This window comes from Ochotona curzoniae, unplaced genomic scaffold (genome assembly GCF_017591425.1).
Source record: "Ochotona curzoniae isolate NIBS_2020 unplaced genomic scaffold, NIBS_Ocur_1.0 contig_883, whole genome shotgun sequence".
Taxonomy (NCBI): domain Eukaryota; kingdom Metazoa; phylum Chordata; class Mammalia; order Lagomorpha; family Ochotonidae; genus Ochotona; species Ochotona curzoniae.
This window is the reverse complement of record NW_024466599.1, coordinates 34,111,093-34,139,071: the sequence shown is the minus strand read 5'-3', so window position 1 is coordinate 34,139,071 and position 27,979 is coordinate 34,111,093. Positions and strand designations below refer to the sequence as shown.

General features: G+C 41.8%; 1 protein-coding gene across 1 annotated transcript in view; it reads left to right on the top strand.

Moving 5' to 3' along the window:
* ALMS1 (ALMS1 centrosome and basal body associated protein) overlaps nucleotides 1–27,979 on the top strand; it is a 96,968-nt gene that overhangs the window by 33,246 nt on the left and 35,743 nt on the right. The window contains exons 9-13 of the mRNA XM_040993215.1: nucleotides 728–2,466; nucleotides 17,768–18,009; nucleotides 19,445–19,570; nucleotides 22,525–22,695; nucleotides 26,819–26,956. Of these exons, the coding sequence (XP_040849149.1) occupies nucleotides 728–2,466; nucleotides 17,768–18,009; nucleotides 19,445–19,570; nucleotides 22,525–22,695; nucleotides 26,819–26,956 (2,416 nt within the window). The remainder of the gene's footprint in view (nucleotides 1–727; nucleotides 2,467–17,767; nucleotides 18,010–19,444; nucleotides 19,571–22,524; nucleotides 22,696–26,818; nucleotides 26,957–27,979) is intronic.

Below are 27,979 nucleotides of genomic sequence, written 5' to 3'. Positions count from 1 at the left end.
CATGACTAGCCACAAAACAAACAGGAATTGGCTCCAGTTAGATTGATATGTGGCTGGTAGAAGTTTGGGTAAAGAAAAAGGTAAGAATATACTTGTTCTGGTTACTAAAGTAAAAATTTTTAGAACTCTACTACCTGTTCATATTGTTTTTGTGGGGCTCAGAGGCAAAGAGATCACTAAGTCAATAAGATGGCTACTAACAGTTCAAGGTCACTGGCAAGCAAGATGGCGGCCAAGAACTGAGCTCTGGGTATGACCCAGAACAGGTGTCACGTTGTTTCAAAGAAAGACTGATTGACCGGAGTCATTTCACTCACCTACCCCTGGCCTATGGGAGGTGGCTTCCACAGTCATGCTCCTAGTAACTGGCTCCTAGTTTTCCCCTCTTGGAATTCCTGAAATTCCTGGCTTGAGGCTATCCCTTACCCTATATAAGAAATTGAATTTCCCCAATAAATCGGAACTACTTAGACAGAACCCCATCCATCTGTTTGACTCTCATGGTCCAGGAGACTGGGTGGGGTGCAGCAGGCTCATCCCCTCTGGCAACGGGGTACTAGAGGAATCTGTGGGGGAGACCCTGCAGTTTTGAGCCATTTTACTGTATAGTTAATGGGTCTTTGCCGGGCTCTTCGAGCTGTTTTTATTATGAGAAAATGACATAAGCTCATTTTATAGCATATAACTTTTGGACTACTCCAAGTAAGAGTCCATTTATATTTTCTAGGGTTTCCACAGTCCCAAGGGAATATGTAGCCCTGAAGCTGTGTGTGGCCACATTATTATCGAGAGCCACGAAAAAGGATGTTGCCGGACCCTGGCTGCTGAACAACCACAATTGGACAGCCGTCCTTGTGCGTTCAGATCTGCTGAACCATCAGATTTGATCCGAGGACGGCGGAGCGTGTCATCATGCACGGCCAGGCACATCAACCTTTCTCAGTCACTGGACCAGAGCAGCCCCAATTTCAACGTTTGGAATTCCTTGCGCTTGGAAAGTCCTCCTCCATTTCACATACCTGAAGACTTCAAGATTAGCAAGAGTCTTCGAATGCCATTCCATGAACCTGTTTGTATGCCTCCTAAAGAAATGAATTTTCATTCTCCATCTCACATGCTGCCCTCAGAACCCTTGAAACAATTTACCACCTCCATCACGTTTTCATCTCACCGACATTCTAAATGCATTTCTGATTCTTCTGTTTTTAAGGTTGGTGTTACTGAAAATAGCCCGTGTCTTGAAGCCCCTATGGGGGCCTTTAATTCTCAAGAACAAAATCCTCCCAGAGATCTAAAACAGAAAGCTTCTGCCCCTTCATCATTTAAAAAATCTAGTCATTCACCAAATAAAACTGTGACTATTTTAGAAGAAGGTATTAGGCAAAGCCAAAAATCACCTGTTAATTTAAAGGATTCTCACCAAGAAGAAAAACTCATAGAAAGAGCAGATTTTAAAGTCAGCCTTTCTGAGCCCAATACGAGTGCAAGTGGTAGTAATTACAAGCAAATTCAGTTTTCCGATAATCATACCCTCATTAACATGGACAGACCAAGTTCCACAATAGGAATTAAGAAGAATGTAACTATTATTCCAGATCCTCCTTCGCACATTTTTCTTGAACAACGAGAGTTCTTTGAACAAAGCAAAGCCCCACAGGCAAATTACCATGTGAGAAAACACTGTTCTCCCCCTTCTCCAAGTACTCCTTCTGCTATTTTTCTTGAACAACGCCAACTCTTTGAACAGTGCAAAGCCCCATATGTAGATCATCAGTTGAGAGAAAGCCGTTCTCCCTCTCCTCCAGGTCAGGAATGTATAGCCTCAGATCTTCCATCTCCCATTTTTCTTGAACAATGTCAAAGCAGAGACCCATGTGTAGATGACCACATGAGAAAATACCATTTCCTCCTTTCTCAAGGTCAGGATTGTGTGATGGAAAAGGATAATGAATTCACACCTGTTTCATACATTTCTAACATAAATGTTGAAGCCAAGTTCACTAATGTGGTCTCCCAGTTGGTCCCAGATACATTAACAACATCTGCATCTACTCCACCTTCAAATGCAAAGGCACTTTCTTGTGTGCGTATAACTCTTTGTCCCAAGACTCCTGCCACGTTGGATAGTGGAGCCTTATTGGATCCTGCCTGTAAAACAAAGATAACTAGTGAGTTTAACGCAGACCTACAAACTCTATCTTCAAGATCCTTGGAACCAACCTCCAAATTATTGGCCGGTAAAGCTGTAGCACAGGACCAAGAATGTTTAGATTTTCTAGGACCTGTATCTCCACTGGACTTCCAAGTCATACAATGTCCTCTTCCAGATAGTGTTACAATTACTCAGAACTTGGAAACCATACCATCTCAGGATAGCCAGGTAGTAACCTCAAGGCAAATACAAGTGAACATTTCAGATTTGGAAGGATATTCCATTCCAGTGGAGACTCCGGTATCTGCAGATCGGTGAGTCTTTGTGGTTGCAAGCAGAGTGATGGAATTTGTGATATTTAAAATACTTAAGGAAATGTATGTTCTTGGGGAGAAAAGCAGCGTGATTTCTTTCAGGGGAGGTTATATCTGACTAAAACCGCCAGAAATATTTTAAGAAATAAATATGTAAATTAGAGCATGTGAAAATATGTTTAAATTTACAAAGGCTTTGGGCCAAGACTTTTACATCAAGTGTTTTTTTTTTAAAAATGGAGTCACTTTGAGAAGAATCTTTGCTTATCCAATGGTACGATGAACTAATTCCTTATGTTGGGGATATGCTGCTATTTCCTTAGGAAAGTTGTACAAGTGTGTGGTTCTCTCTCCCTCTGTCTTCACTTTTCTTCCTGCTTCTCTCTGATTCCATTTCATGATTTCCTTAAAATATTTAACATTTGTAAGGGAAAAAAAACCTTTTCAGTTCATATTCTGGCTGATGATACCGGTTCAGCAAGTGTAGCTCTATATCCGGAGTTTCTACACGGTTCCTTTGTTCTTTTTTGTGTTTATGTCAGTGCTGCAACATCTTGGTGATTGCGGCTTCATGGTAAATCAAAAAATGAAGTTACTTTCTCCAATTTTGCTTTTTGAAAATTACTTTTATTCTTTTTTTTTTTAAAGATTTATTTTTATTATTTTTTCATTGGAAAGGCGGATATACAGAGAGGAGAGACAGAGAGGAAGATCTTCCGTCTGATGATTCACTCCCCAAGTGAGCGCAACGGTCGATGCTATGCCAATCCGAAGCCAGGAGCCTCTTCCGGGTCTCCCACGCGGGTGCAGGTTCCCAAAGCTTTGGGCCATCCTCGACTGCTTTCCCAGGCCACAGGCAGGGAGCTGGAAGGGAAGCGGGGCTGCCGGGATTAGAACCGGTGCCCATATGGGATCCCGGGCGTGCAAGGCGAGGACCTTTAACCACTTGCGCCACTGCGCCGGGCCCACTTTTATTCTTTTTAAGTCTTTTTCTTTCCATATAAATTTTAGAATCAGCTTCTTCTGTCTTCCCAAAAAACCTGCTGGGATTATATTTGGAATTGAATCTACAGATAATTCTGGAAATGACTGACATAGTAATAATACTGTCCTCCCATGTGTGAAGATAGTGCGTTTTTTCCCACTTATTTTGGTCTTCAGTATTTCTCAGTGACATGTTACTACAGTGTTCAGTGTGTAGGTTTTTCACATCTTTTGCTAAATTCCTAAGTAGTTTGTTTTTTATACTCTTCCATATGGCATTTTCAGTTTAGTATTTTCTAATTCTTTGTTGCTTATACATAAAAATACTGTTGTCAAGCCAGTTTTCAAGTGTCAACAAATTAATTCTGTTACTCTGTGAGTCAGACCTTTCATGCCCACTCTGAGATATTTTAAGTAGTGGGTGCCACAGGGAATTTAAGTAATGCAACAGTTCCAGCACTTGAGCCATATGTAATTATTCCTTATGTTGATAACCTCCCTAATATTTTATGCAAACCTTCTTTAGATTTAATGGAATATTCAGTATAAAGGTGATCATCATTATAATACTCAGTTTCTCTTCAGTAAAACATGATTATAGGTGATCATGTTGCCAGCTAATGGCAGTTTTGCTCTTCCTTTTTTCCCCCCTAATGCACTGGCAAGGACATTTAATGTCAAGTAGAAGTGTTAAAAACTTGTTCCTCATCTTTGAAAGCAGGATAGATGGTGAGTTAAGTTTAAGGTTGTCTGCTTGTACATTTTTTTATAGGTCCTTTATCGGGTTGAGGATATCTTCTTTCATTTTTAGTGTGCTATAATTTTGTCATGAATGGGTGTTGAATTTTGCCCATTGCTTTTACTGTTCTGTTGAGATGATCAATTGTACTTTCTTTTCTACTGAAGTAATCGTTCACACTAGATTATGAGTTTTAAAGTGTTTTTGTGGCACTGGGTTAAATTTCACTTGATCATGATAGATGGTCCTTTAAACATATGTTGAATTCACTTTGCTGACATTGTCTTTCAATGTTATTGAATGTTTCAATAATATTGAAGACCAAAAAACTGAAGAGAATCTTCTGATTATGAGTTATGGTGGCTTCAGAATTTTTGATAATATTCACTATTCCTATCTGTGTGTGTGTGTGTCTGTGTGTGTGTGTGTGTCTGTGTCTATATACTCTGAAAAAGAGTGATAGACCCCTGACCTCATAAGTCAAGGCTGGTAACACTCTTCACACTGAAAGATTTGTGACACAGGGACTTACAGGGAAATTCAGGTGGGACAGAGGTGGGGTGAATGGGTGAGTGAAGGAGTAGGGCTGACCTGAACAGATCCAGGTACTCTTGGGCAAAATAAATGTGCTAGGTTGGGCCTAGAGTGGCTAGGTTATAGGGTTAAGCAACAAGGTTCCATGCATGGAGAATTATCAGTTTCCTGCCCATGCCAAAGGAGGAAGCACTCATATCCAAGCTTTGTTATCAGTTAGTTGATGGCCAAAGGAAAAGGGAGGATGAGGTTTACAAAGAAGTCAGGGGTCAAACATGCAAAATGGAGTTAGTCGTTGTTACAGTCATTGTTGTAGAGATTACTATATACACCCTTAATTTATTTATCCTTTATTGATAGATCCAGTTTCTCTAATATTTTGTTTAGGATTTTTTTTCTCTGCTCCTGGGAGATAATCATCTGTAATATTCTTTTCTTGCTTGGCTTTAAGATGAATATAGAGCTGACCTTATAAACAAGTTGGGTCACTCTGAAAGAGTTGTATAAGAGTGGTGTTATTTCATACTTAGATATTTGGCTGAATTCACCAATGGCACCATCTTGGATTACAGATTAAATTTCTTTCTCTCTTTTTAAGATTTATATAAGTTAGCATTACACAGAGAAATCTATCTTCCATCTGCTGGTTCGTTCCCCCAGATAGCTGTAATGACTAGAGCTGGATTAGGCAGAAGTCGAGATCCTGGAGCTTCTTACTGGTCTCCCACATGGGTGGCAATAGCCCAAACACTTGAGGCCATCTTTTATTGCTTTTCTCAGGCCATTAGTAGGGAATGAATCACAAGTGGAGTAGCTGGCACTTGAACCAGTGATCGTATAGATGCCAAAAGTATCCTAATAAAATTTTATGTGGTCACTATCACATTCTAGATACAGAAGTGTGCCTCCGTGAATAATGTCTCTTATTCTATCCCTTTTTAAGCCATACTGACCCCCTATGTCACCCCAGTAGACCCTGGAAGTCAGTGATCTGTTTTCCTCCTGCATGATTTTGAAAATGGCATCTAACCTTTCAAATGGACTTTTTTTCCTGGCATTATGACCTTGAGATCCTTTTAACTTGTATGTGTCAGTAGATATTTTTCCTTTTTGGTGGGGCAAAGTATTATTTTGCCCTATGGTAATTTTATATTGATATGTATATGTATATGTATATAACCACAAGCTTGCATTGATATATATGATTCTAATTCAGATTCACTCAACTTTTTTCTTTCTGTTTTGTAGATTTGTAAATTGTGTTGTAAATCCCTTTATCCAATAATGAGAAACCTTATCTCTTAATATGCTTCAGATTGCATGTACTTACGTGATCAATTTCCCACTGGGTAATTCATCTCTTTATCTGTGGCCAGTCTTTCCCCAGCCAGGATGATCCTAACTCACTACCTCCATTGAGGGCATTTCCTTGTATAGTACCCCCCTCGCCCTGCTTGAGCTTTGATGAGACTCCATGCTAGATTACTCAGCACATGGATGCTGTCCCCCCCCCCCCCCGGGCCACTTTCTCCATTGCAGTCGGGTTCTGAATCCCCACGCTGGACTGCTGGACTACCTGTCCCATGAATGTCTTCCTTATCCTGCTTAGAAGTGCTTAACACCTCGCACTGGGCCTCTACTCTGCTTAGGTGCTCTTAACCTATTGAGGATTTGACTGAAGTTGTCAGCTACCCTTTAGGGATGGGTAACATCCTAGGTCAGAATGCTTCCTTTACCCTGAATGAAAGATGCTTTTCTCACCCTGTGCGGGCGATGACTCAACACACTGGTATGTTTTCCTCTTCTTGACACCCTCCTCATTCCTCTGAGGCTCTGACTTCTCAAGTCTGGATGCCTCTTTCTGCATTTTTTTTGACTTTGCTCCAGTACTACCACTCATCAAGTAACCACACTGTGCAGATACTGGCCTCGCTCTGGTTGGGTTTTTGCCTTCACATGGCAAACTGAGTCGTCCTCCTAGTGTAAACCCTCCTCATCCTCAGATAACTTGGCTTCTCTTTTGTACTTAGGCCATTCCTGCACAGAGGTTTTCTCCTTGCCCTACTTGCATTCTAATATTCTGTGCAGGGCTATTCTTTACCTGGGCACCCTTCTGATCCTAGGAGTTTCTGATCCCTTGCTCTAGGCCACTTTCACTCCATCCTCTATAGATGGTTACCGTGATCTCCCTGCGTAAGGGTTTAAGACTGAGTTGTTCAGGAAGGAAAACACAAAAAGAGAAGAAAAAAGAGGAGAAAGAAGAAGCTTATATTTAATTAGAATATGCTTGGTATATCTTTTTCGATCTTTTTACTTTTTAAAATATTATTTACATTGTACTTATAAAAGGCAGAGACAGCCCAAAAGAGAGCTCTTCCACCCCCTGGCTTACTTTCCCAAATGCCTGCAATAATCAGGAGCTTGGAACTCAGTATGGGTCTTCCATGTGAATGGAAAGGACCAAGTACTTGAGCCATCATCTGCTTCCTCATGGGGAGCTAGATTGAAAGTGGAATAACCACGACGTGAACCAGGCACTCTGATACCAGATGAGGGTATGTTTAAAACCCTGTGTTGCCACCCCTCCATCCTGTGTACACGTGTGCTTGCACACACACATTCACTCACCCCTCCCATCTGCTTGCTGGTCCGCTCCCAAATGCCCCCCAAGCAGCCAGCGCTTAGAGGCCAAGTCAAAGCCAGGAACCTGGACCTCCATCCAGGACTCCTGCATGAGTGGCAGGGACCCAAGTGGATGGATCATTTTTTTTGCTGCCATCTCTGATGCATTTTAACAGAAAAGGATCAGAAATGGAATAACCTTACGTTAACTTTTATCACTTGTGAATAGTAAATGGTTGAAGCTTGTTCATTTTCAATCTTATGTTAATATTTGAGATGTTTAGTTCATTTTCACTATTTGGACTTTTTGTTGTTGTTATTGTTACCTGTTTCCTGCCATTCTTCCTTTACCCAATAATTTACTTTATATTAGTACTCTTTGTGAGTAGAAAAGAGCATTACATTAAGTTGAAGCTGAAGTTCATTGCTTTCAATAGTGTCTTTTTCTTTCTGCCTTTGGTTTTTCAGTAACATGGCTGTGATGCTCTGTATGGATTTTTTGGTATTCATTTTTGTTCATTGAACTTCTTCACTCAGTGAATAAATGTATTGGTAGATTAGTATTCTTTACTTATTCTGGAAGCTTAAGTGCTTAAGTTGTTTCTGCAGTATTTTCTGTCTTCTTTGGAATAAAATTACATATAATTTTTTTTTATTTTAATGTGTCCCTTCCTAGGAATAAAATTACATATAATTTTTTATTTGAATGTGTCCCACCAATCTCTTTTCTGTTCAAGTGTTTATTCCACTTTTTACTTTTTGTTTGATTTCTTTCTTTTAGTTCACTACAGTAGTTTCCTTTTACCAACAAAGAGTATGTTCCACGACCCTCAGTAGGATGCTTGAAATGATTAATATTAAACCCTACCCTTATATATAATGGACATACCCGTGATAAGGTTTGATTTTTAAATTAGGCACAGTAAGATATTAGCAACAATAAAACGGAACTCTAAAAACAGACACCGTGGTTAAAGTGACACGGATGTGTCTGGTCTCCTCTTGCCCTCTCCTTGCCAGGTGTATCTTGTTACATAATTTTCAGACAACAGATGACTGTGAGTAACTGAAATTGTAGGAAATGAAACTGAAAAAAGGAGACTACTGTAGCTAATTTTCATTGTGTCTGTTTGCTTCTATCATGGTTGATCCAACTATTTTCAGATAACATATTGTGAATTAACTAATGAGAACAAGAAGAAGAGCTCTAACCTGTTGCTTTTCTCATCAAATGCCCACAATGGCTTGGTTTGGATTGGTTCAACTCCAGAAGCCAGGAACTCCAGGTCCCCCATGTGGATTCAGTTGCTTCAACCAATTCTTTTTCTTTTTTAAGATTTATTTTTTATTGAAAAGGCCGACATACAGAGGGAAGGTGATACAGAGAGAAAGATCTTCCCTCTGCTGGTTCACTCCCTAAGCAGCAGCCAGAGCTGGATCAATTTGAAGCCAGGAGCTTCTTCTGGGTCTCCCATGCGCTTGCAGGGTCCCAAAGCTTTGGGCCATCCTCCACTGCTTTCTCGGGCTGGATGGGAAGTGGATCAGCCAGGACAGGAACCAGTGTCTCTATGTTATGTGCCAGACCCGCGTCAACCATCTCTTCCCAGAGTCTGCATTAGCAGGAAGATGGGATCAGGAGCATAGCCTGGCATTGAATACAGTCAATCTAATATGTTATATGAGCATCTGAACTGGCTTATTAAATGCTAGACAAAATGTCAGTCACAGATAATTGATTTTTTATTAATATTTATTTGTTTGCTTAGTTTTGGAAAGGCAGATTTACAGAGAGGAGAGACAAAAAGGAAGATCTTCATCCGCTAGTTTACTCCCCAGTTGGTCACAGTTCCCGAGATGGACTGATACAAAGCCAGGATCCAATTCTGGTTTTCCCATGGGCGTGCAGGGTTCCAAGGACTATCCTCCACTGCTTTCCCAGGCCACAGCAGGGAGCTGGGTGGGAAGTGGAGCAAGCCAGGACACTCACTGATGCCCATTTGGGATGCTGGCACTTGAGGGGGAAAGATTTGCACCAGTTCCCATTTGATTCTTTTAAGAATACTATGTTCTTGAGGGGAGGGTTGTGGGAGGAGCAGGGGAAATCCAAGCACCTTTAAAACTGTATCACATAATACAATGTTATTAACAATAATAAAAAAAAAGGTTGAAAAAATATTATGTTCTTAAAATTGAGATTCCACATATTTTTTTATTTATTTTTCTCTATCTTTTCCTCTTCAATGTTAATAATTATTTTAAAATCTTATGTTAGCTGCAGCATTTGAATCCTCAGTATCAGTTTTTCTTATCAATTTGTTGTTTCAACTTTGAGTCACTTTTTTTCTGCTTTATACATTTTATAGCTTAGTTTGTGTGGTAGACATCGCCAATACAAGGACCATATAGCCTGAGGGTGTTACTTTACACTAAAGAAGATATTCCCTCTATTGTTCGATAAAGCAGCTAAGCAATCAAATCACTAGAATAACTGTGTCAGCATTGTTGTACTGTTAGGGGAATAATTCCAAATTTTAATCCCTGTTGTGATTAAAATTCTGAGTTTTACTTTAAGCCTGGCAGTTCTTTACTTTTTAGTAATTAAATATTGTGTAGTAGTGTATCCGATCTTTCAGATGTTTGGCTTTTACTCCTGCGCTCTCTTCCCTCACTGATTTAGAATATGGCAGGTGTTATGATACAGCAGGCATGCATTTGCTGCAGTTAGTACTTCCTCAGTGGAGATTCTTGTGAGCATTCTACAATTGCAAAGTGACGTTACTGTTTGTCCGGCTTAGCCTCTTCTCGGAGGTGGCTCTCCTACCATTTGACTGAGACCATGGTTGGCTTTTATTTCTGAAAATTCTCTCTCTCAGGCATTGGTTACTGAACCTTCTGCCTTATACAAGTTTGAAATTTTTTTTTAAAGATTTATTTGTTTTTATTGGAAGGTCAGATATACAGAGAAGAGGAGAGACAGAGAGAAAGATTCTCTGCCTGCTGATTTACTCCCCAAGCGGCTGCAGTGGCTGGAGCTAAGCCAAATCAAGGCCAGGGCAAGGAGCGTCTTCCCACTTGGGTGCAGGGTCCCAAGGCTTTGGGCCATCCTCAGCTGCTTTCCCAGACCACAAGCAGGGAGCTGGATGGGACGCGGTACTGCCGGGATTAGAACCGGTGACCATATGGTATCCTGGTGCATGCAAGGCAAGTACCTTAGCCACTAGGCTACCATACCAGCCACACAACTTTAAAATCTTGATATATGTCTGCTGTGAATCCCTCCATGCTCATAGTGCCGTGATTACATGCAGCTTTAGTCATTTTTTGGCTCAGTACCTCAGCCTTCCGTATCACTCTAGCACTTAAGAAGCGTTCTATGGGAAGTCAGCTGGGCATTTTGTTAGATTCCACTAGATCATGCCAACCCATATGTGATATGTGATATTTTCGGGATTTTAATCTTATAAATTTTCTGATGTGGAAAAATTTTTTAAATTTTAAAAGTTTGCTCTTGAATCTGTCAACTTTTTTTTTAATTTATTTTTATTTTTATTACAAAGTCAGAGATACAGAGAGGAGGAAAGACAGAGAGGAAGATCTCTGTCTTTCACTCCCCAAGTGAGCACAACAGCCAGTGCTATGCCAATCCGAAGCCAGGAGCCAGGAACTTCTTCCAGGTCTCCCACACGGGTGCAGGGTCCCAAAGGCTTTGGGCTGTCCTAAACAGCTTTCCCAGGCCTCTAGCAGAGAGCTGAATGGGAAGTGGAGCTGCCGGGATTAGAACTGGCGCCCATATGGGATCCTGGGGCATGCAAGGAGAGGACTTTAGCAGCTAGGCTACCGTGCTGGGTCCATGAATCTGTCAACTTTTATAAAATTTTATTCTGGGGCCAGCATTTGTGAACATTGGGCTGAGCTTACTCTTGCTGATTCTGGCATCCATATGTGGAAGTGCTGCTGATTCAAGTCCCATCTGCTTTGCTTCTGTCCAGTTTCCTGCTAATGCACCTAGGAAAACAGCAGAAGATGGCCCAGGGGCTGGAGTCTCTGCCACACATGTGGGAGACCGGAAGTCCCTGTCTCCTGGCTTCTGCCTGGCCCTGCCCTGCTTGTTATGACCTTTTTGGAGACTGAACCAGCAGGTGGAAGATCTGTCTGCCTCTGTAACTTTTTAAGATTGCTGTATCCTAATAAGTTACATGTAGATTGTTTTGTATTTCCTGTGTACACAATTATTAATCTGAAAAATAACTATTCTTTTTTATAGTCAGATACCTCATTTTTCTCGCCTGCTGCCACTACCATTTAAAACCTGAATTGAAATGTTAGAAGTGGTAAGACTTGGCATGTTTATTTTATTCCTAATCTCATAAAGAACATTCTCAGAGTTTTATCATTAAATGTGGTATTTTCTCTGAGATGTTTTTGGCAGGTCTCCCTTGCTGTGAGTTTGATTGAGAGTCAGAGGCAGAGAAATGGAGTGGCATCCACTGATTCACTCCCCACGTGCCTGCCATGCCCCTTGCCAGTGACTGAGCCAGGAGCCGGGAACTCAGTCCAGTTTTCCGAGGTGGGTGGCAAAAGCTCAGTTACTTGAGCTCCCAGGGTGCACGTTGGCAGGAAGCTGAAATGGGGAGCAGAGCGGGGACTGGACCTAGGCAATCTGATGTGATGTAGATGTGTCCCAGCTGGCAGCGTAGCCCCTGGGCCCAATAAACCGACTCTGCTGGGAGGATTTACCAGGCCTGATTACTCAATGTTATGAATTGCTTTTTTAGGCTGTATTGATAAGATCAGATACATTTTCTTTTGCTCTGTTGATGTAAATCATACCAAATTTTTAATGTTAACTCACTTTGCATTCATGGAGTAAAATTTGATAGGAATTCACACACATGCATTACAGTTCGTTTTTGAGCATTTTGTTATATTTATGTTCGTAAGAGGTTAACCTAGTTTTTTCTTTTTGTCATTGTCTTTTCAATTAATGAGTGGTAGGCACTGGGTAATATTAAAAAATTCTTGAATTTTATTTTTGCTATTAACTGTAATACAATACAATATTCTATTATACAATATAATAATAGAAGTATTATATGTATATATATATTTAAATGCTGAATGTATTTAATAGCACACTTAAATGAACAGTACAGAAGACATGCACTTGCGTGCAGGACAAGGCAGTTAGAAAAGTTAGTGAGGGCCAGTGTCGTAACACACTGGGTTAAGCCATTGTTTTCAGCACTGACGTCCCATGAGGAGAGACTTAGCTGCTCTGCCTCTGATCCAACTCCTTGCTATTGGCCTGAACCCCAGCACTTAGGTCCTTGCCACCGTGTAGGAGACCAGGAGGGGAATTGGTTCCTGACTTGAGCCTGGCCTAGCCTTGGCTGTTGTAGTCCTTTAGGGAATGAACCAAAGGATGGGAAGACCTCTGTCTTTCCCATGTATGTCATTCTGCCTTTTAAATAAGTAATTTTTTTCTTCTAAAAAAAAGGATAATGAATAGATTAAATAAGTTGTATGATAAAAATACTACATTTAGTTTCCATCAGTAAGAAATTAACTTGTTTTTTAAAAATCCAAGTACTGGCATTTCCCGGGGAAAAAAATCAGTTTATTTATAATGGTTACAAATTTGAACTGCTGAAATTTGTTTGCTAAGACATTTGACTTACATTAATGTTTTATGGTCTTTAATTTATGTCAGAAACATATATACAAATACCTGGTTTCTCAATCCCATTTCTCCACTTGTAGTCATATATACTTAGGTACCTTTTGATCCCATGGGGGAAAATGTCTGGATATTCAACACTATTAATAATATGAAGAAGGGAAATTTATTTCTAGAATTTTTACTTATTTGAGATGTAGAAAAAGAAAGGGGGAGGAAGAGATAGTGAAGGGGGGAGGGAGAGGGGAAGAGAGAAAAAAAATTCCCCTCTATTTATTTACTCTGTAGCTGCTCAGAATAGCCTGGGCTGAGCCAGGGCCAAGACTGGCAGCTGGAAACTCAATCCAGATCTCCCACGTGGGTGGCAGGACCCACTTTAGGCATCAGTGCATTTATAGGAAGGGAGCTGGAGCTAGGCATCAAAGCCAGGTTTTCCAGCCCAGGACATGGATATCCTCCTGGGGCAATGGCTGCCCCTGTTACTATGAGAATGAACTGCCTCCCATTGTAGCAGATGCTTAAACACAATTCTCATAGATGTGATTCGCTCCCTGGATGTCTTTTGGCAGAAATGTTATACATTTAGCATAGGTGATACACAGGTAGATTTTTTTTAAAAGGCCAGCCAGATAGCTTACTTGCCTCCTTCAAAGCACCAGTGGGTGCACTCCACCCAGGTCTGTTTAGAAGTTCTGAGTAATATCTACTATCAGATTCTGGAAGAGAAGTTTGCTAATCAAAAGGTCTGTGCACTTCTGATACTGACTGCAGTACCCGGTCTATAATGATGAGGTAGCTTCTGTACACCTCCAGCAGAGGGCGCACACCTGCGAGCAACTGTGAACTTCCCTACCCATCCTGGGTAGACTGACCATTTGCTTTGTAGAGACTTCTTACTTATTCCCTTTCTCCTTTGGCTGCAACTGTGTGAGCTGCAGGAAGTGATGGTGTATGAAGGCAGTTGCAAACACCTGTTTTCTTTTTTTTATAACTTTATTTAAAAATTTTGAATAGTTTAAAATTTTGGAATGCTTTTAGCCTTAGAAAACAAAGAAGCATAATAAATTTCCTTATAACTTTCTCAAACTTCTATTCTTAAGTAATGTTAACATTTTACATTACTATAGTATATTTTGTCAAAATGAGGAAACCAACATTTAATTAATACTGTTAGTAATTTTCAATATTTGAATTTTGCCAGTTTTTCTATTATGGCCCTGTTCCTATGCTGGGACTCAGACTACTATATTACATGCCATTTGGTTAGTTTTGGCTGTGGTCTGAATATCTGCAACCTCCCCAAACCCGCATGTTAACTAATTCTTTATGTGACAGTATTTAAAAGGGAGATGATTAAGGAGATGATTAGGTTGTGAGGACAAAACTATGGGAGTGCTCAGAGGTAGCTAGGCACGTCAGCCACATGGTGACATGTCGGGAAGGCCTCATCCGTGAACCAGAAGGCAGGCAGTCCAAGCTGCCAGCACCTTGGGGCTCCGACTTACCGTGCGCCAGAGCTGTGAGAAATAGAACTCTGAGTTATTCAGTTAGTCCTTCATGTTTTGATACAGCAGCCCAAAGTCACTAAGGCAAAACTGGTACCAAGGAGTGAGTTTATTGCTGGAACAAACACCTAAAAATGTGGAACTGGGAAATGGGTAGAAGCAGAAAGAATTTTCAGATGCATCTTAGAAAAGGCCTATATTACTGTTGAAGAAACTGTTCAGGAAAACTGGTGGACTCGGACGCAGAAGGAGAGGACAAAACTTTCGAAAAGCCTCCATCTTCATAGAGTTTATCCAAGTTATGATGAATAGAATGTTGGCAGAAATGTAAAGGACATTTCGAGGTCGTCTCCTACAGAAATGGAGAAGCTGTTATTGTACAGAAAACACGTTGTGTCAAAGTGTGCAAGTACGAGGCTGCACTGTATTCATAGCCTGGTGTTTTGCAGAAGCTAGAAAATGTGATGAAATAGTATATTTAACTGAAGAAGTTTGTAAGTAAAGTGTCTGTCATGTCACTTGTCTTAAATGCTGATAGTAAAATGCGAGAAGAGAGGAGACGAAACTTTAAGGGAGCAAAAAAATATTTGAAAGGTTCTCAGCCCATCTAGATTGTAAAAACTGGGCAAGTATGTTTGGGGAGAGCCCATTGTCCAACAGAGGTGTGGCCAGGAATTTGATGAGACGATTGGGATGGATCAGCCAGGTGCCATTGATCAAGACAATTGAAGCATGATCCCAAAGGCCTTTTGGAGCTTAAGGAGTCTGCCATTCCTATCACAGGCATCTTGGAGATCATCGGATTGCCACAGTCATGACACAGCCATGGGGGCGAATGATTTCAAAAGAGGGACCACGGACACCTGTGGGCCCTCAGTGCTTACCGCTCAGCGCTGCCTGTAGGCCTCTAGGCTCTGTTACCCTCATGCTGTCACTGTACCCCTCAGTGCCTAAAGTGTGGCTCTGGGGCTCCAGTACCGCGTGTCCTGCACTCCACCATGGTGTGGAGGCACAGATACCTCAGAGAACCGCAGAAGCCAGGCAGGAAGTCCTCAGGGATGACAGAGTCGCCTAGGAGAAGCCCCACAGGGCAGCACTCAGCAGAGCTGTGACAAGGCTCAGACTAATGAAGCCCCGTGTGTGTAATTTCACTCTAGGAGAGCTGCAAATGTGTGACCCTGGCACATACCCACTCGGAAAGTAATTCTGCCACAGAGAAGCACCGTAGGAGCACAACCACTCAGCCATGGGGGGTGAGACCACATCCACCATGGATCCAGAAGGCAGAACCTCTGCCCTCCGGGGCCTGCAAGGCATAGCCTCCGGTCACAGAAGATGATTCTTGTGTTTGAAGCTTCTGGACTTGCTTGGAACCATTGGAGTCTTTCTGCTTTCCTGCTTCTCCCTTTAGAATGGGAGTGTCTGTCCTGCCATTGTGGTTTAGAAACATGTAACATTTCTATTTTCACAAGATTTATAGCTTGGAAGGCATTTTGTCTTAGGGTGTCTTAGGATGGCTTGTACCCAGAATTCTGCCCATAATCTGATTTAGATGGACACCCTGGAGTGAAATGAAACTTTAAAGTTGCTACTGGAATGAGTTAAGGCTCCTGGACTTATAGAGGAGGAATTAATGTATTTTGCATGCAAGAAAGACTTGAATGTGGGAGTGATGCTGTATGATCAGAATATCTGTGTCCCTCCTTATGTTGACATTGACTTATTTTCTTTTATTAATTTTTTTAACTAAGATATTTTAAAGTAGGACACTTGGGAAGTCTTGTGATAGATCCCTTATGAATAAGACCAGTGATGTTTTTTAATTTATTTGGTTTTTTTAAAGGTTTATTTTTATTGAAAGTCAAATTTACAGAGAGAAGGAGAAAAGGAGAGAAAGATCTTCTGTCCGCTGGTTCACTCCCCAAGTTGCCACAATAGCCAGAGCTGAGCCGATCCAGAGCCAGGTGCCAGGAGCTTCTGCTGGATTTCTTGCACAGGTGATGATGGCTTCAGGCCATCCTCATCTGCTTTCCTAGGCCATTAACAGGGAGCAAGATTGGAAGTGGAACAGCTGGGGCTCAACCCGGTGTCCATATGGGGTACCAGGGCCACAGGGGGAGGATTAGCTTACTATGCCACTGTGCTGACCCCCCCCCAATTAATTTTTTAAAGATTTATTTTTCATCGGAAAGTCAGATTTACAGAGAGAAGGAGAGATAAAAATTTTCTGTCTGCTGGTTCATTCTCCAAGTAGCTGCAACTGCCAGAGCTGAGCCAATCTTAAGCCAGGAGCCAGGAATGTCTTCCAGGTCTCCCATATGGTTACAGGGTCCAGCCTCTACTGCTTTCCCAGGCCACAAACAGGGGGCTGTTGTGGATAGGAAGTGGAATAGCCAGGACATGAACCGGCGCCCCTATGGGATCCCAACGCATGCAACACAAGGATTTAGCCACTAGGCTAGTGCACCGGGTCCAATTTCTGTTGTTACTAAGCCACCAAGTCAGTTTTGTTACAACAGCCAAACAGAGACAATTGTCATGTCTCATCTTCCTGCAGTCTGTTACAATCCTGTATTCCGTAGCTTACAGCGTCATACATAGTCTTGCAGGTTGGGTTTGACTGATATTTTCTGACTGGAGTTTCAGGTTTTCTGAAACAATGCAAGGAGTATTTTATGTCCATGTCATCCCTGGGGTGAGGCGGTGTCCTTGTGTTCTCGCTGTGAAGTTGCCGCTTGTCCATTTTTTACTTTAGTCTGAAATTCACCCACTCGCTTCGGCCTCCACTCCATGGAGGAGGAGCTGCAGCCTCCTTGGCGAGAGGGTTCGCGGGACCTCTTGGAATTCTCGAGTGAAATTTCTCTCTGCTCCCTAATGATTTATCCAGTCACCCCTTTACTTCACTTGGCTTTAATGGGAGTTCTGTTGATCTGCACATGTAACCACAACCCTGAGAACTTCTTGTTCCCCAATGAAATGGGAACCTCTGATGCATTGCACCTGAAATGTATCACTTCAGGAGCTAAATAAAGGAATTCTAAATTGAAGTAAAAGTTTTTAAAAGTGAATACATGTAGCAAAATTAAGGATTCCAGGGTTATTTTTATAAAATGTGAGTTTGATATGTCCACAATATAGTCCTTGTAGTTGCTTAAACGTTCCTTGAAACTTTTTAGAAAGAGATTTTGATTGTCGATAAGCCAAGGGTGTCACCTGCCATGTTTTATTTTTTTTGTTCAGTTTTTCAGAGCAGAGTAAGATCCCATTGTCTGTTTCTTCTGGAAAAATGTCGTCTGATGCTGTCACACAGATAACCACAGTGAGTCCGGGAAAGGCCACGTTTTCCTCTGAGATTTTTATTAATGCGAAAGATGATAGGCATGAAGTTCCAGAGCCCAAGACTCAAAAGCAAAGCAAGCCTCCGGTCAGGTTTGCGTCATCGTCTTCGGTCCAGCACATCACTCCTGCTCGTGGCACAGATGGTGAGAAAGTGCGACTGTTTGAGATGCTTATGCCAGTGTTTATGTATAACTGTGTTACCAATTTGTGATTCTTTTCTCTCTAGTCAATTATCGTACGATTTTGTTTGTTTTGTAAGGAACTGAGTTTGGGGGAGACAGAAGAGGAGAGATCGAGCTCCCGTCACTAGTTCACTCCCTGAATGCCCGCGATGTCTGGGGCTGTGCCGGAGCCAGGGCCGGGGTGGAGCTAGAGGCTGCAGGTGCAATGCAGGTCTTCCATTTCAGTATTAGGAACGCAGTTCTTGCACCATCACCAAGGTCTGCAGCCCATATTGGAATACCTGGGTTCAAGTCTTGATTTTTCTCGATTCCAGTTTCCTACTGATGCACACCTGGGAAGTAGGAGTGATGGCTCAGGTACCAGGGCTGTGCCGCCCACATAGAAGACTGAGATTGCATCGCAGGCTGCTGGCTTTGACCAGGCCTAGCCTCAGTCATTTGGGCGTTTGGGGAGTGGACTAGCACTTGCGAGGCCTCCCTCTGTATCCTTCTACTTCCCCACTCCATGTCTCCAATAAATATATTTTTTAAAAATTTAAGTTCTAATTCTGAATGAAATTGTTTTGAACTTGTTCAGTTTATCTTCAAGTTTATCTGGAAGAATAACAAAATTAGGATGAAAAGAATACTTATTTTCTCAAAGTGGGGCTAGATTCAGTCTTAAATTTCAACAGGTGACTAGAAAAAAAACTTTAATAATCATAAAATGCATATTTGAACAATGAGATTCCATGTATTTTATTAGCAAATAATTTTTTAAAATTATTTCTCTTAAAGATTCATTTGTTCGTTTGAAAGGCAGATTTAGGGAGATCCATTGGGTCACTCCCCAACAGCTGCAACAGCGAGAGCTGGACCAGGCTAGAACCAAGAACCAGAAACTCCATCTGGGTCTCCCCCACATGGGACCCAGATACTGGGGTCATCTTCCACTACTTTGCCCCGGCCGTTAGCAGGGAGCGAGATTGGAAGAAGGGCAGTCAGGGTACGAACCAATGCCTATTTAGGATACTGTTGTCCCAAATAGCAGTGTTACCCATTATGTCACAGCACTGGTGCTGACACAGACATTTTGGAAAGCAGATTTGCAGTTGGTTCAATAAAAATCTTCTCAATGAAATATATTCCTGATGTTTTAATTAAACTTCATCCTGACCCAGTCTCTTGTTTTTCTAGTCTCAGCATTTTCTGTTAGTACAGTAATGATTTACTATTAATCTCCCTCCTCAACAATTCTGGTTCCTTTTGAAAGCAAAGATGTTTCTGTCTTGTTCATTAATTTTTTGTATGTGTGACTCAAAACTCTTGATCACTGAGTGGCATATGGAAGATTTTCAGTATGTGTCTGATGGATTAATAAATATTTTCTTAATTGTTCTGATACTTGCCTCCGTAGTCCAGCCTGTGCTGTTGCCATATAAGCCAGCTGGTGGTTCGAAGATGTTCTATGTTCCACAACTGGGACAGACTCCTTCACTTCCAGATGCCAAATCAGACACCACCATTGAGAGCTCGCATTCAGGTATCCTGTTGAAATTAGAACTAGACATTGTGAAATTCAGAACCAGACATTTTCATAATTTCTTTGTGTGTTGATTAGTTGATTCTGGAATGGGAACTTGAAGTTCATCGGTGCTTTTAGATAAACACTGTTTGCTTTTTCTTTTTTGTTTTGATTTTTTGGGCACTGATAATGGTGAGATATCCATCGTTTCTTTTTATTGTAACAACTGCCAGAAGTTTTGCTTTGCAAAGACGTGGCAGCATTGAAAGGAACATAGTACAATCTGATGTTGAAACTTTGAACTCCTTTGGCTAGTACATTTCCTTCAAATTTTAAAATATCCATAGCATCTTTGTGAATTCACTGTGGGAAAAGTATTGGCTTAGAGAATGAATAGCGTATCACATGAGAATTTTAAGTACTTCCGATGGTCGTATCGACATAAAGGAATGGAACTGGTGTGGTATGATTTTTTCATCCCATTTTTTTTTTAAAGATTTATTTTATTTTCATTGGAAAGGCAGATATACAGAGAGGAGAGACAGAGAGGAAGACCTTCCATCCGATGATTCACTCCCCAAGTGAGCGCAACGGCTGATGCTGTGTTGATCCTAAGCCAGGAGCCTCTTCTGGGTCTCCCACGCGGGTGCAGGGTCCCAAAGCTTTGGGCTGTCCTCGACTGCTTTCCCGGGCCACGGGCAAGGAGCTGGATGGAAAGTGGGGCTGCCGCTGGGATTAGAACCGGCGCCCATATGGGATCCCGGGCGAGCAAGGCGAGGACCTTAACCACTGCGCCACCACACCAGGCCCAATTTTTTCATCACTTTTTTAAAAAAGATTATTAGGTCTGGCATGGTAGCGTAGTGGCTAAAGTCCTCACCTAGAATGTGCTGGAATCCCATATGGCCACCAGTTCTGATCCTGGCAGCCCTGCTTCCCATCCAGCTTCCTGTTTGCAGCCCGACAAAGCAGTGGAGGACAGCCCAAAGCCTTGGGACCCTGAACCCAAGCAGGAGACCTGGAGGAAGTTCCTGGCTCCTGGCTTCGGATTGGCTCAGCTCCAGCCGCTGTGGTCACTTGGGGAGTGAATCATTGGATGAAAGATCTTCCTCTGTGTCTCTCCTCCTCTCTGTATATTTGGCTTTGCAGTAAAAACAAATAAATCTCTTTTTAATATCTTTTGTTTTAAAATATTTATTTATTTCTACTTAATAGGAATATTTTAGAGAGGGGTAGAGATCTTCAGTCACTGGTTAACACCCTAAATGTCTACAGTGGCTGGAACTGAGCCAGTCTGATGTCAGGAACCCAGAGCTGCTTACGGGTCTTCCATGTGAATTCTAGGCGCTAAGCCTGAGGCCATCCTTCGCTGCTTTCTGATGCACATTAGCAGGGAGCAGGATTAAAAGTGGAACAGCTGAGACTCAAACTGGCACCCATATGGTTGCTGGCTCCCCAAGTGGAGTCTTCACCTAGTATACCTTGATGCCTGCTCTGTGGTATGATTGTTTTTTAATTGGAAAGGCAGATTTCCAGAGAAGAGATATATAGAGAAAGATCTTTTGTCGGCGGGTTCACTCCCCAAGGGGCCACAAAGGTCAGACCTGTGCCAATCCGAAGGCAGGAATCAGGAGCTTCTTCCAGGTCTTCTATATGGATGCAGCGTCCCAAGGCTTTGGGCCATCCTCTGCTGCTTTCCCAGACCATAAGCAGGGAGCTAGATCAGAAGTGGAGCAGTCAGGACACAAACCTGGCACCTATATAGGATGCTGGAGCTTGAAGGGGGAGGATTAGCCAGTTAAGTCATTGACACAAGATGAATTGGATCACTTTGGACTGGACAGTTTTATGATTTGTTATAAACATCTTTGCATGTATAGGAATTGCAAAGAAAAGGGATGTTATCCCTGGTTTTAGGAATTTTTTCGGCAAGGTTCATTTATTTGAAATGACAAGGAGACAGATGGTTTGTATCTGCTGTTTCACTTCCTATATGGCCACAGCTGTCAGGACCAAGCCTTCCTGAAGGTGGGAGCCGGGAGCCAGGAGCCAGGAGCTTTCTTCTTGGTCTCCATGTGGCTGGCAGATATTCTTCTCCTCAGATTGTCATTGGCTACATTAATAAGAAGCTGGATTTAAAACTAAGCTGCCAAAACTCAAGCCAGGGCACTGATAAACAGTAGTTTCACCCTCTGCCCTATGCCACTGGCCCCAGATTGTTTTTTTGTCATTAATTTCATATGATACTGGACCCAACATGTTTTTAATGGTAACTGCTGAAGACTGTGATGACACCTGTAATTTCTTAGTATGGTAAAACTAAAAAATAATAATGATAATAAATAAAAAGGGACCATAAAAGTGTTTGCTTAATTAAGGGTATAACTAAAAATGAAAGAATTTCTACTCCCTTCAAGGCTGTGCTTTTAAAAATATACTATCAGAATAAGCAAGTTTGATCAATTGTTGATGAGTATTTTAAAAATTTATTTATTTTTATTGGAAAGTCAGAATTACAGAGAAGAGACAGAGAGAAAGAGCTTCCATCTACTGGTTTATTCCCCAAATGGCCTCAATGGCAAATGCTGAGCTGATCTAAAGCCAGGAACTTTTATGAATCTCCTACACAGGTGCAGGGTTCCAAGGCTTTGGGCCATCCTCTTGTGCTTTCCCAGGGCACATGTAGGGAGCTGGATGGAGGCAGGGCTTGCACGTACCCATATGGGGTCCCGGTGCATGCAAGGCAAGGACTTTAGCTGCTGTGCTACTATGCCAGTCCCTATAGAAATGTTTTTAATTAAATGCTTTTAAATATTTTATGTCTTCATCATATGTCATAACATCTCCCACATCCCTTGTATTCTGGTGCCTTTTTTGTAGGAGTAGCCCTAGAGGCAAAAATTTTAAATATCTCTTTATCAACTTCATGTCTACATGTGTGCCAGCTGTATTGCTTTCTTGTTTCACTGTAGGATCCAATGACGCCATTGCTCCAGATTTCCCCGCGCAGGTGCTGGGCACCAGGGACGATGCCCTTCCAGACACTGTCAACATAAAGCATAAAGAAGGGATCTATAGTAAGAGGGCAGTGCCTAAGTCGACTTCGTCAATGGAGAAAAGTCCCGTTGAGAAAGATAATGCAGGTAAGCGACAGGCTTTGTGTTTGCAGCTTTTTCTTTCCCTTTCATCTTTCCTCTTCTGACTTTCCTCCTTGCTACTCCGGCGTGTATAAGAAAGTGCTAGAGATTTTTTTTTTTACTAACTTTTTTTTTTCCATATGAAAGAAAATGTAGTATAGCTTTTGAAATGAAGTAGTACCTAATCAAGTATTGTTTTAGAACAACCTAAGTCCATAGAAAGTATGATATAAATTGCTTCCTTAATTGATTTTTGTCACATGCTGAAACTAACTTGTCATAGCCTGAATTCTGCAAGGAAATATATGGGTGTTAGAAAACTTTATAAATTTTGAAGTCAGTATTTAAAAAGAAGACTTGAGGATTTTCTTGAAAAAATTGGGGTGACCATGACATGGCCTCATTTTATAGCTGGCTGAGCTGGCTGTCCCCTGCAGGAGGCGCAGCCACTTGGTTTACTTCCCAGCCCAGTCCACTTCATTCAGCTGTCTTATCTATCTGGTCACTGCGGATAGTTTAGTTTTTAGCCTTATTCTTAGGTAAAAATAGATCTATTTCCAAATATAAAATATTTTAATCTTTAGGAATTTTTACTTAGTTTTTTTTCTTCTGCACCTTTGACATTAAGCTTCTTTAGTTGATACATGATAATATTTAATCAATGAAAGCCCTAGTAACCACTGACAGTTCTGCATGTGTAATTGCCTGTATTTATTTGTTAAATGTACTTTTTATTTTCACCAATCCTATGCATTGCTGTTAGGCAAATAGACGCTACTGACCTCGGGATAGTTTTAAATCTTTGCTGTTCTTTTGGTAGAGTGTCTTTGGTTTCAGGTGATAGCATTACTTTTGTGAGTAAGATAGATGAATAAGTGCTAAGGCACAAATTTTCATTGTTCTAGATAATTTTTTGTTACACTAGAAAACATGTTGAAGTCTGTTTCTATGCCTTTTCAAAAAAGAAAATTTGTGTATTTGCCAACTAACATTGGGACCGATAAGTAAACAGAAGGAGAAGCATTTCTACCATTCATAGTTCATAAATGAAAGCTCTCAGGCTTCTGGGAATGCCTCACCTGTTTGCCATTACCTAGATGATAACAGCAGTTGCATTGATGAGTATGAAAAAAATTGACAGGAAACAGGTGATGTCCATCAGAAACCCTTACTCACAAAGAATTCTGTATACTTCACCCTCTTTATTTGCTGTGGATGCTGTGCTTTAAATAAAGTCAGGTTTGGTTGTCTGAGAACCCCGCCAGACTTGCGCTGGTCTACTTCTAAACTTGGCTTCCTAAGGAAAAACCCTTCTCCTGTCTTTCTTGCTCGCTCGCTTGCTCACTCGCTCTTTTTGTTTCCAATGGTGCAAGAAGAAATACTTAGAATTAGCTGGCTGGAATCAGTTCAGGTGGTCCCAACTTTGTTGGGACATCCAAAGCATTGTAATCAGGAGCCTTTGAATATATCACTTTTCTCTGTCAGGTCTGGTAGGAGTATTGACCTTTTTAAATTTTTCATTTTATTTTTAATATTGACATAGTTGAGGGATGCATGCCCTTGTGGGCCTCCATTTAGGGCAGAGAGGGTTGAAGCAAGGAGGAAGGTGGGTAGGACAAATGTTTCAATTTATTTGTTTCTTCTGTGTCCAAAGGAAGGTAGGAGTCACTTCTTGCTGTCAAACTACATCAGGACCCAGGGACAGGGGACAGTCATTAGATGATGCCTTACAGACCCTGATGTGGGGAAGAGTGTTCCGAGGGTATTACCTGAGTGGTTTTGATAGTTCTGAAACATCATTATCTTCATTGCACCAGGGTTGAGAAAATCTCTCCAAGGTCTGTTGGCTGACCAAGTCCACCTTAGTGCACCCACAAGCCCAGGAACATGTTGCAAAGCTTGGCCAGGAAAGTAGTCCAACCTGTTCTGTTTTTTATCCTTTGATGAAGCGTTCACTGTCCTCACCTGGCCTAGATGAGCTGGCTGTCATGTTGGAAACTTGTCAAGCAGTTTAACTAGGAAGACGGTGATTGATAAATATACTTCAAAATTTTAAAATACTGAGCCAGTGACTTGGTGTAGTGTGGTAAGCCTTCGCCTGCAGTGTTGGCATGCCATGTGTGTACTAATTCAAGTTCCAGCTATTCCACTTCCAAAAGGTGGTCCAAATCCTTGGACCCCTGCACTTATGTGGGTGATCTGGTAAAAACTCCGGGCTCCTAGCTTTGGACTAGGCTAGCGCTCATTGTTGAGGCCATCTACGGAGTGACCCAGTGGGTGGAAGATATTTCTCTCTGTGTCTTTTTCTCCCTCCATAAATCTGCCTCTCATACAAAAATAAATACATCTTTCTTAAAAGATGTATTTTTGTCTGGAAAATCAGATATATAGAAAGGAAAAGAGACAGATCTTCCATCTGCTAATTCACTCCCCAGGTGGCTACAGTGACTGGAGCTGAGCTGATCCGAAGCCAGGAGCCAGGAGCTGCTTACAGGTTTCACATGTGGGCGTAGGGTCTCAAGACTTCGTGCTGTCCTCAGCTGTTTTCTGAGGCCACAAGAGGGAGCTGGATGGGAAGCAGGGCTGCTGAGATTAGAACGGACGCCCATGTGGGATCCAGGCACGTGCAAGGCGAGGACTGTTAGCCACTAGACAACCACACCGGGCCTGAATACACCTTTTTTTTTTTTTTTAGAAAAATCCAAAATATTGAGATTTCTCTACACCATGCTGTTATACTGTGGTGTATTTCTGATGTGAATTTCTGCTATTTCAGCTTTTAAAAGAAAATAATGTCACGCAAGTCAGGCCAAGTTTCAATCAAACCCACATGGCCCGTTTTCAGCATTCTTTCCTTTGTGTATGGCAGGGGCCTCTTTGGAATGAGGAGTCTTATAATCTGCTATTTGATTTATTTATTTTTATTGCAAAGTCAGCTATATAGAGAGAAGAGGAGAGACAGAAATATCTTCTGTTCAATGATTCACTCCACAAGTGACAGCAACAGCCGGTGCTGAGCCAATCAGGAGCCAGGAGCTCTTCCGGGTCTCCCACAGGAGTACAGGGTTCCAAGGCTTTGGACCGTCCTCGACTGCTTTCCCAGGCCACAAGCAGGGAGCTGGATGGGAAGCAGGGCAGTCAGGATTATAACCGGCACCCACATGGGATCTCAGCATGTTCAAGGCGAGGGCTTTAGCCACTAGGCCACAGTGCCAGGCTCCTTTCCTGATTTTCTTTTTTTAAATATTTTGATTGGAAAGACAGACTTACAGGGAAAAGGGGAGAAAGATCTTTTCTCTGCTGGTTCTCTCCCCAAGTGGCCACAGTGGCCGGTGCTGATCCGATCAGAAGCCAAGAGCCAGGAGCTTCTCCTGGGTCTCCCACACAGATACATGGTCCCAAGACTTTTGACCATTCTCCAGTGCCTTATCAGGTCACAAGCAGGGAGCTGGATGGGAAGTGGAGCAGCTTAGATAGAAACTTGTGCCCTTATGGGTTCATGGGCATGCAAGATGAGGATTTAGCCACTGAACCATTGCACAGGGTCCTCCTGATTTTCTTTGTTGAAAATGCTTTGCTGATAAATATTCATGCTTAGATATGGGAAATGAAATAAGACCAAGGTTGGGGAAGGGAACAGGAGAAAAGGGAACTAGAGCATACTAAACAAGATTAAAAGAGTATAATGTCATGAGACTTTTAAAAATGACGTGAAGATGTTGTATTTAAAATCTGGATGATATAAGTGCTTTCCTTGGAGAGGTAAAAGAATTACCAAGATTGACTTCATGAATGCTAGAAATTTTTAGTAGACCAGAGCTTAAAAATATTGTTCCAGTTTTCTTTTTTACTATACAAAGCATACCTGATCTAAATTTTTTACCTGTTGCATCAAACCATCAAAGAATGCATTTTATTTAAAATGTTATTTAAACTTGCTGTAGACAGAAAAATATGGAAAGCTTTACAGTTCATGTCCTGGCTTTTACAGAGTAGAACCTAATCAGTTCTTTGTTTCTAATTATAAAGCAGCTTAGGATTTCGTTTGTGTTTCGGTGCGTGGATGAGTGCTTACCTGTTGTGTTTATATTCTGTTCCTCCATGGCATCACACAATGTCCTTTGTGCAGATTCCCCGGGTCTCGTGTCCATCCCTGAGGATGAGAACCTCCCAGACAAAAAGCAGGAAGAGGTTGGCTACAGTAAAAAGCCGATGGCAAAGACTGTCCCACCAGAAGAAAGCGAGCCCAGGCTGAAGGCCGCTGCAGGTAACTGAACTGTCGCTGTCAACATTCCCCCCTTGGATTTTAAAATGAAAATTTTCCTTAAGAACAGAAACAAAAATGTAGTCTTTTTCTATCTTCTGCCCTCCAGTGTTTTGTTTGTCTGTGAACTACTTCACGTATTTTTTTATTTTTATTTTTGTTTTTGTTTTTATTGAAAAGTCCAATATACAGAAAGGAAGAGAGAAAGGGAGATATTCCATCCGATGGTTCACTTCCTAAGTGTCCACAATGGCTGGAGCTGAGCCAGTCCAAAGCCAGGAGCCCCGAGCTTCTTCTTATCTCCCAAACGGGTGTAGAGTCTCGAGGCTTTGGGTCATCCTCTACTGCTTTCCCAGGCCACAGGCAGGGAGCTGGATGGGAAGCAGGGCTGCTGGGATTAGAACCAGGGATTAGAACCAGTACCCATATGGGATCCCGTCGCATGCAAGGCGAAGACTTTAGCCACCAGTCAACCGTGCTGGGTCCATAGCTCAAATATTTTTAGCTTTATTCTCAGTGTACTTTTCATTATGTTAGTAACAACAGACATTGTTAAAGGTCATTGAGATATATGGTATACAAATTAACCTTATTAGCAGAAATTTACTGAGTGGGCTTTTTACTGTTGCTGATTAAATACCTCAATATGGTAAGATATTGACTCTAGTGTCCTTGTTAGAAGCTTGGTTTTTTAGAGGTTTAACTCATTATTCTCTTCCTACCTGTCCAGTAATTTTTACTCTAGTGGGGATAGTGCTGATTTAAAATACCGAATTTAAATTAGGATAACTTGTGACTCTCTTTTTTTTTTAGAGATTTATTTATTTTCGTTACAAAGTCAGATATAAGAGAGGAGGAGAGACAGAGAGGGAGATCCTCCGCCCGATGATTCACTCCCCAGGTGAGCGCAACAGCTGTAGTGCGCTGATCCGAAGCCAGGAACTTTCTTCCGGGTCTCCCACATGGGTGCAAGATCCCAAAGCATTGGGCCATCCTTGACTTCTTTCCCAGGTCACAAGCAGGGAG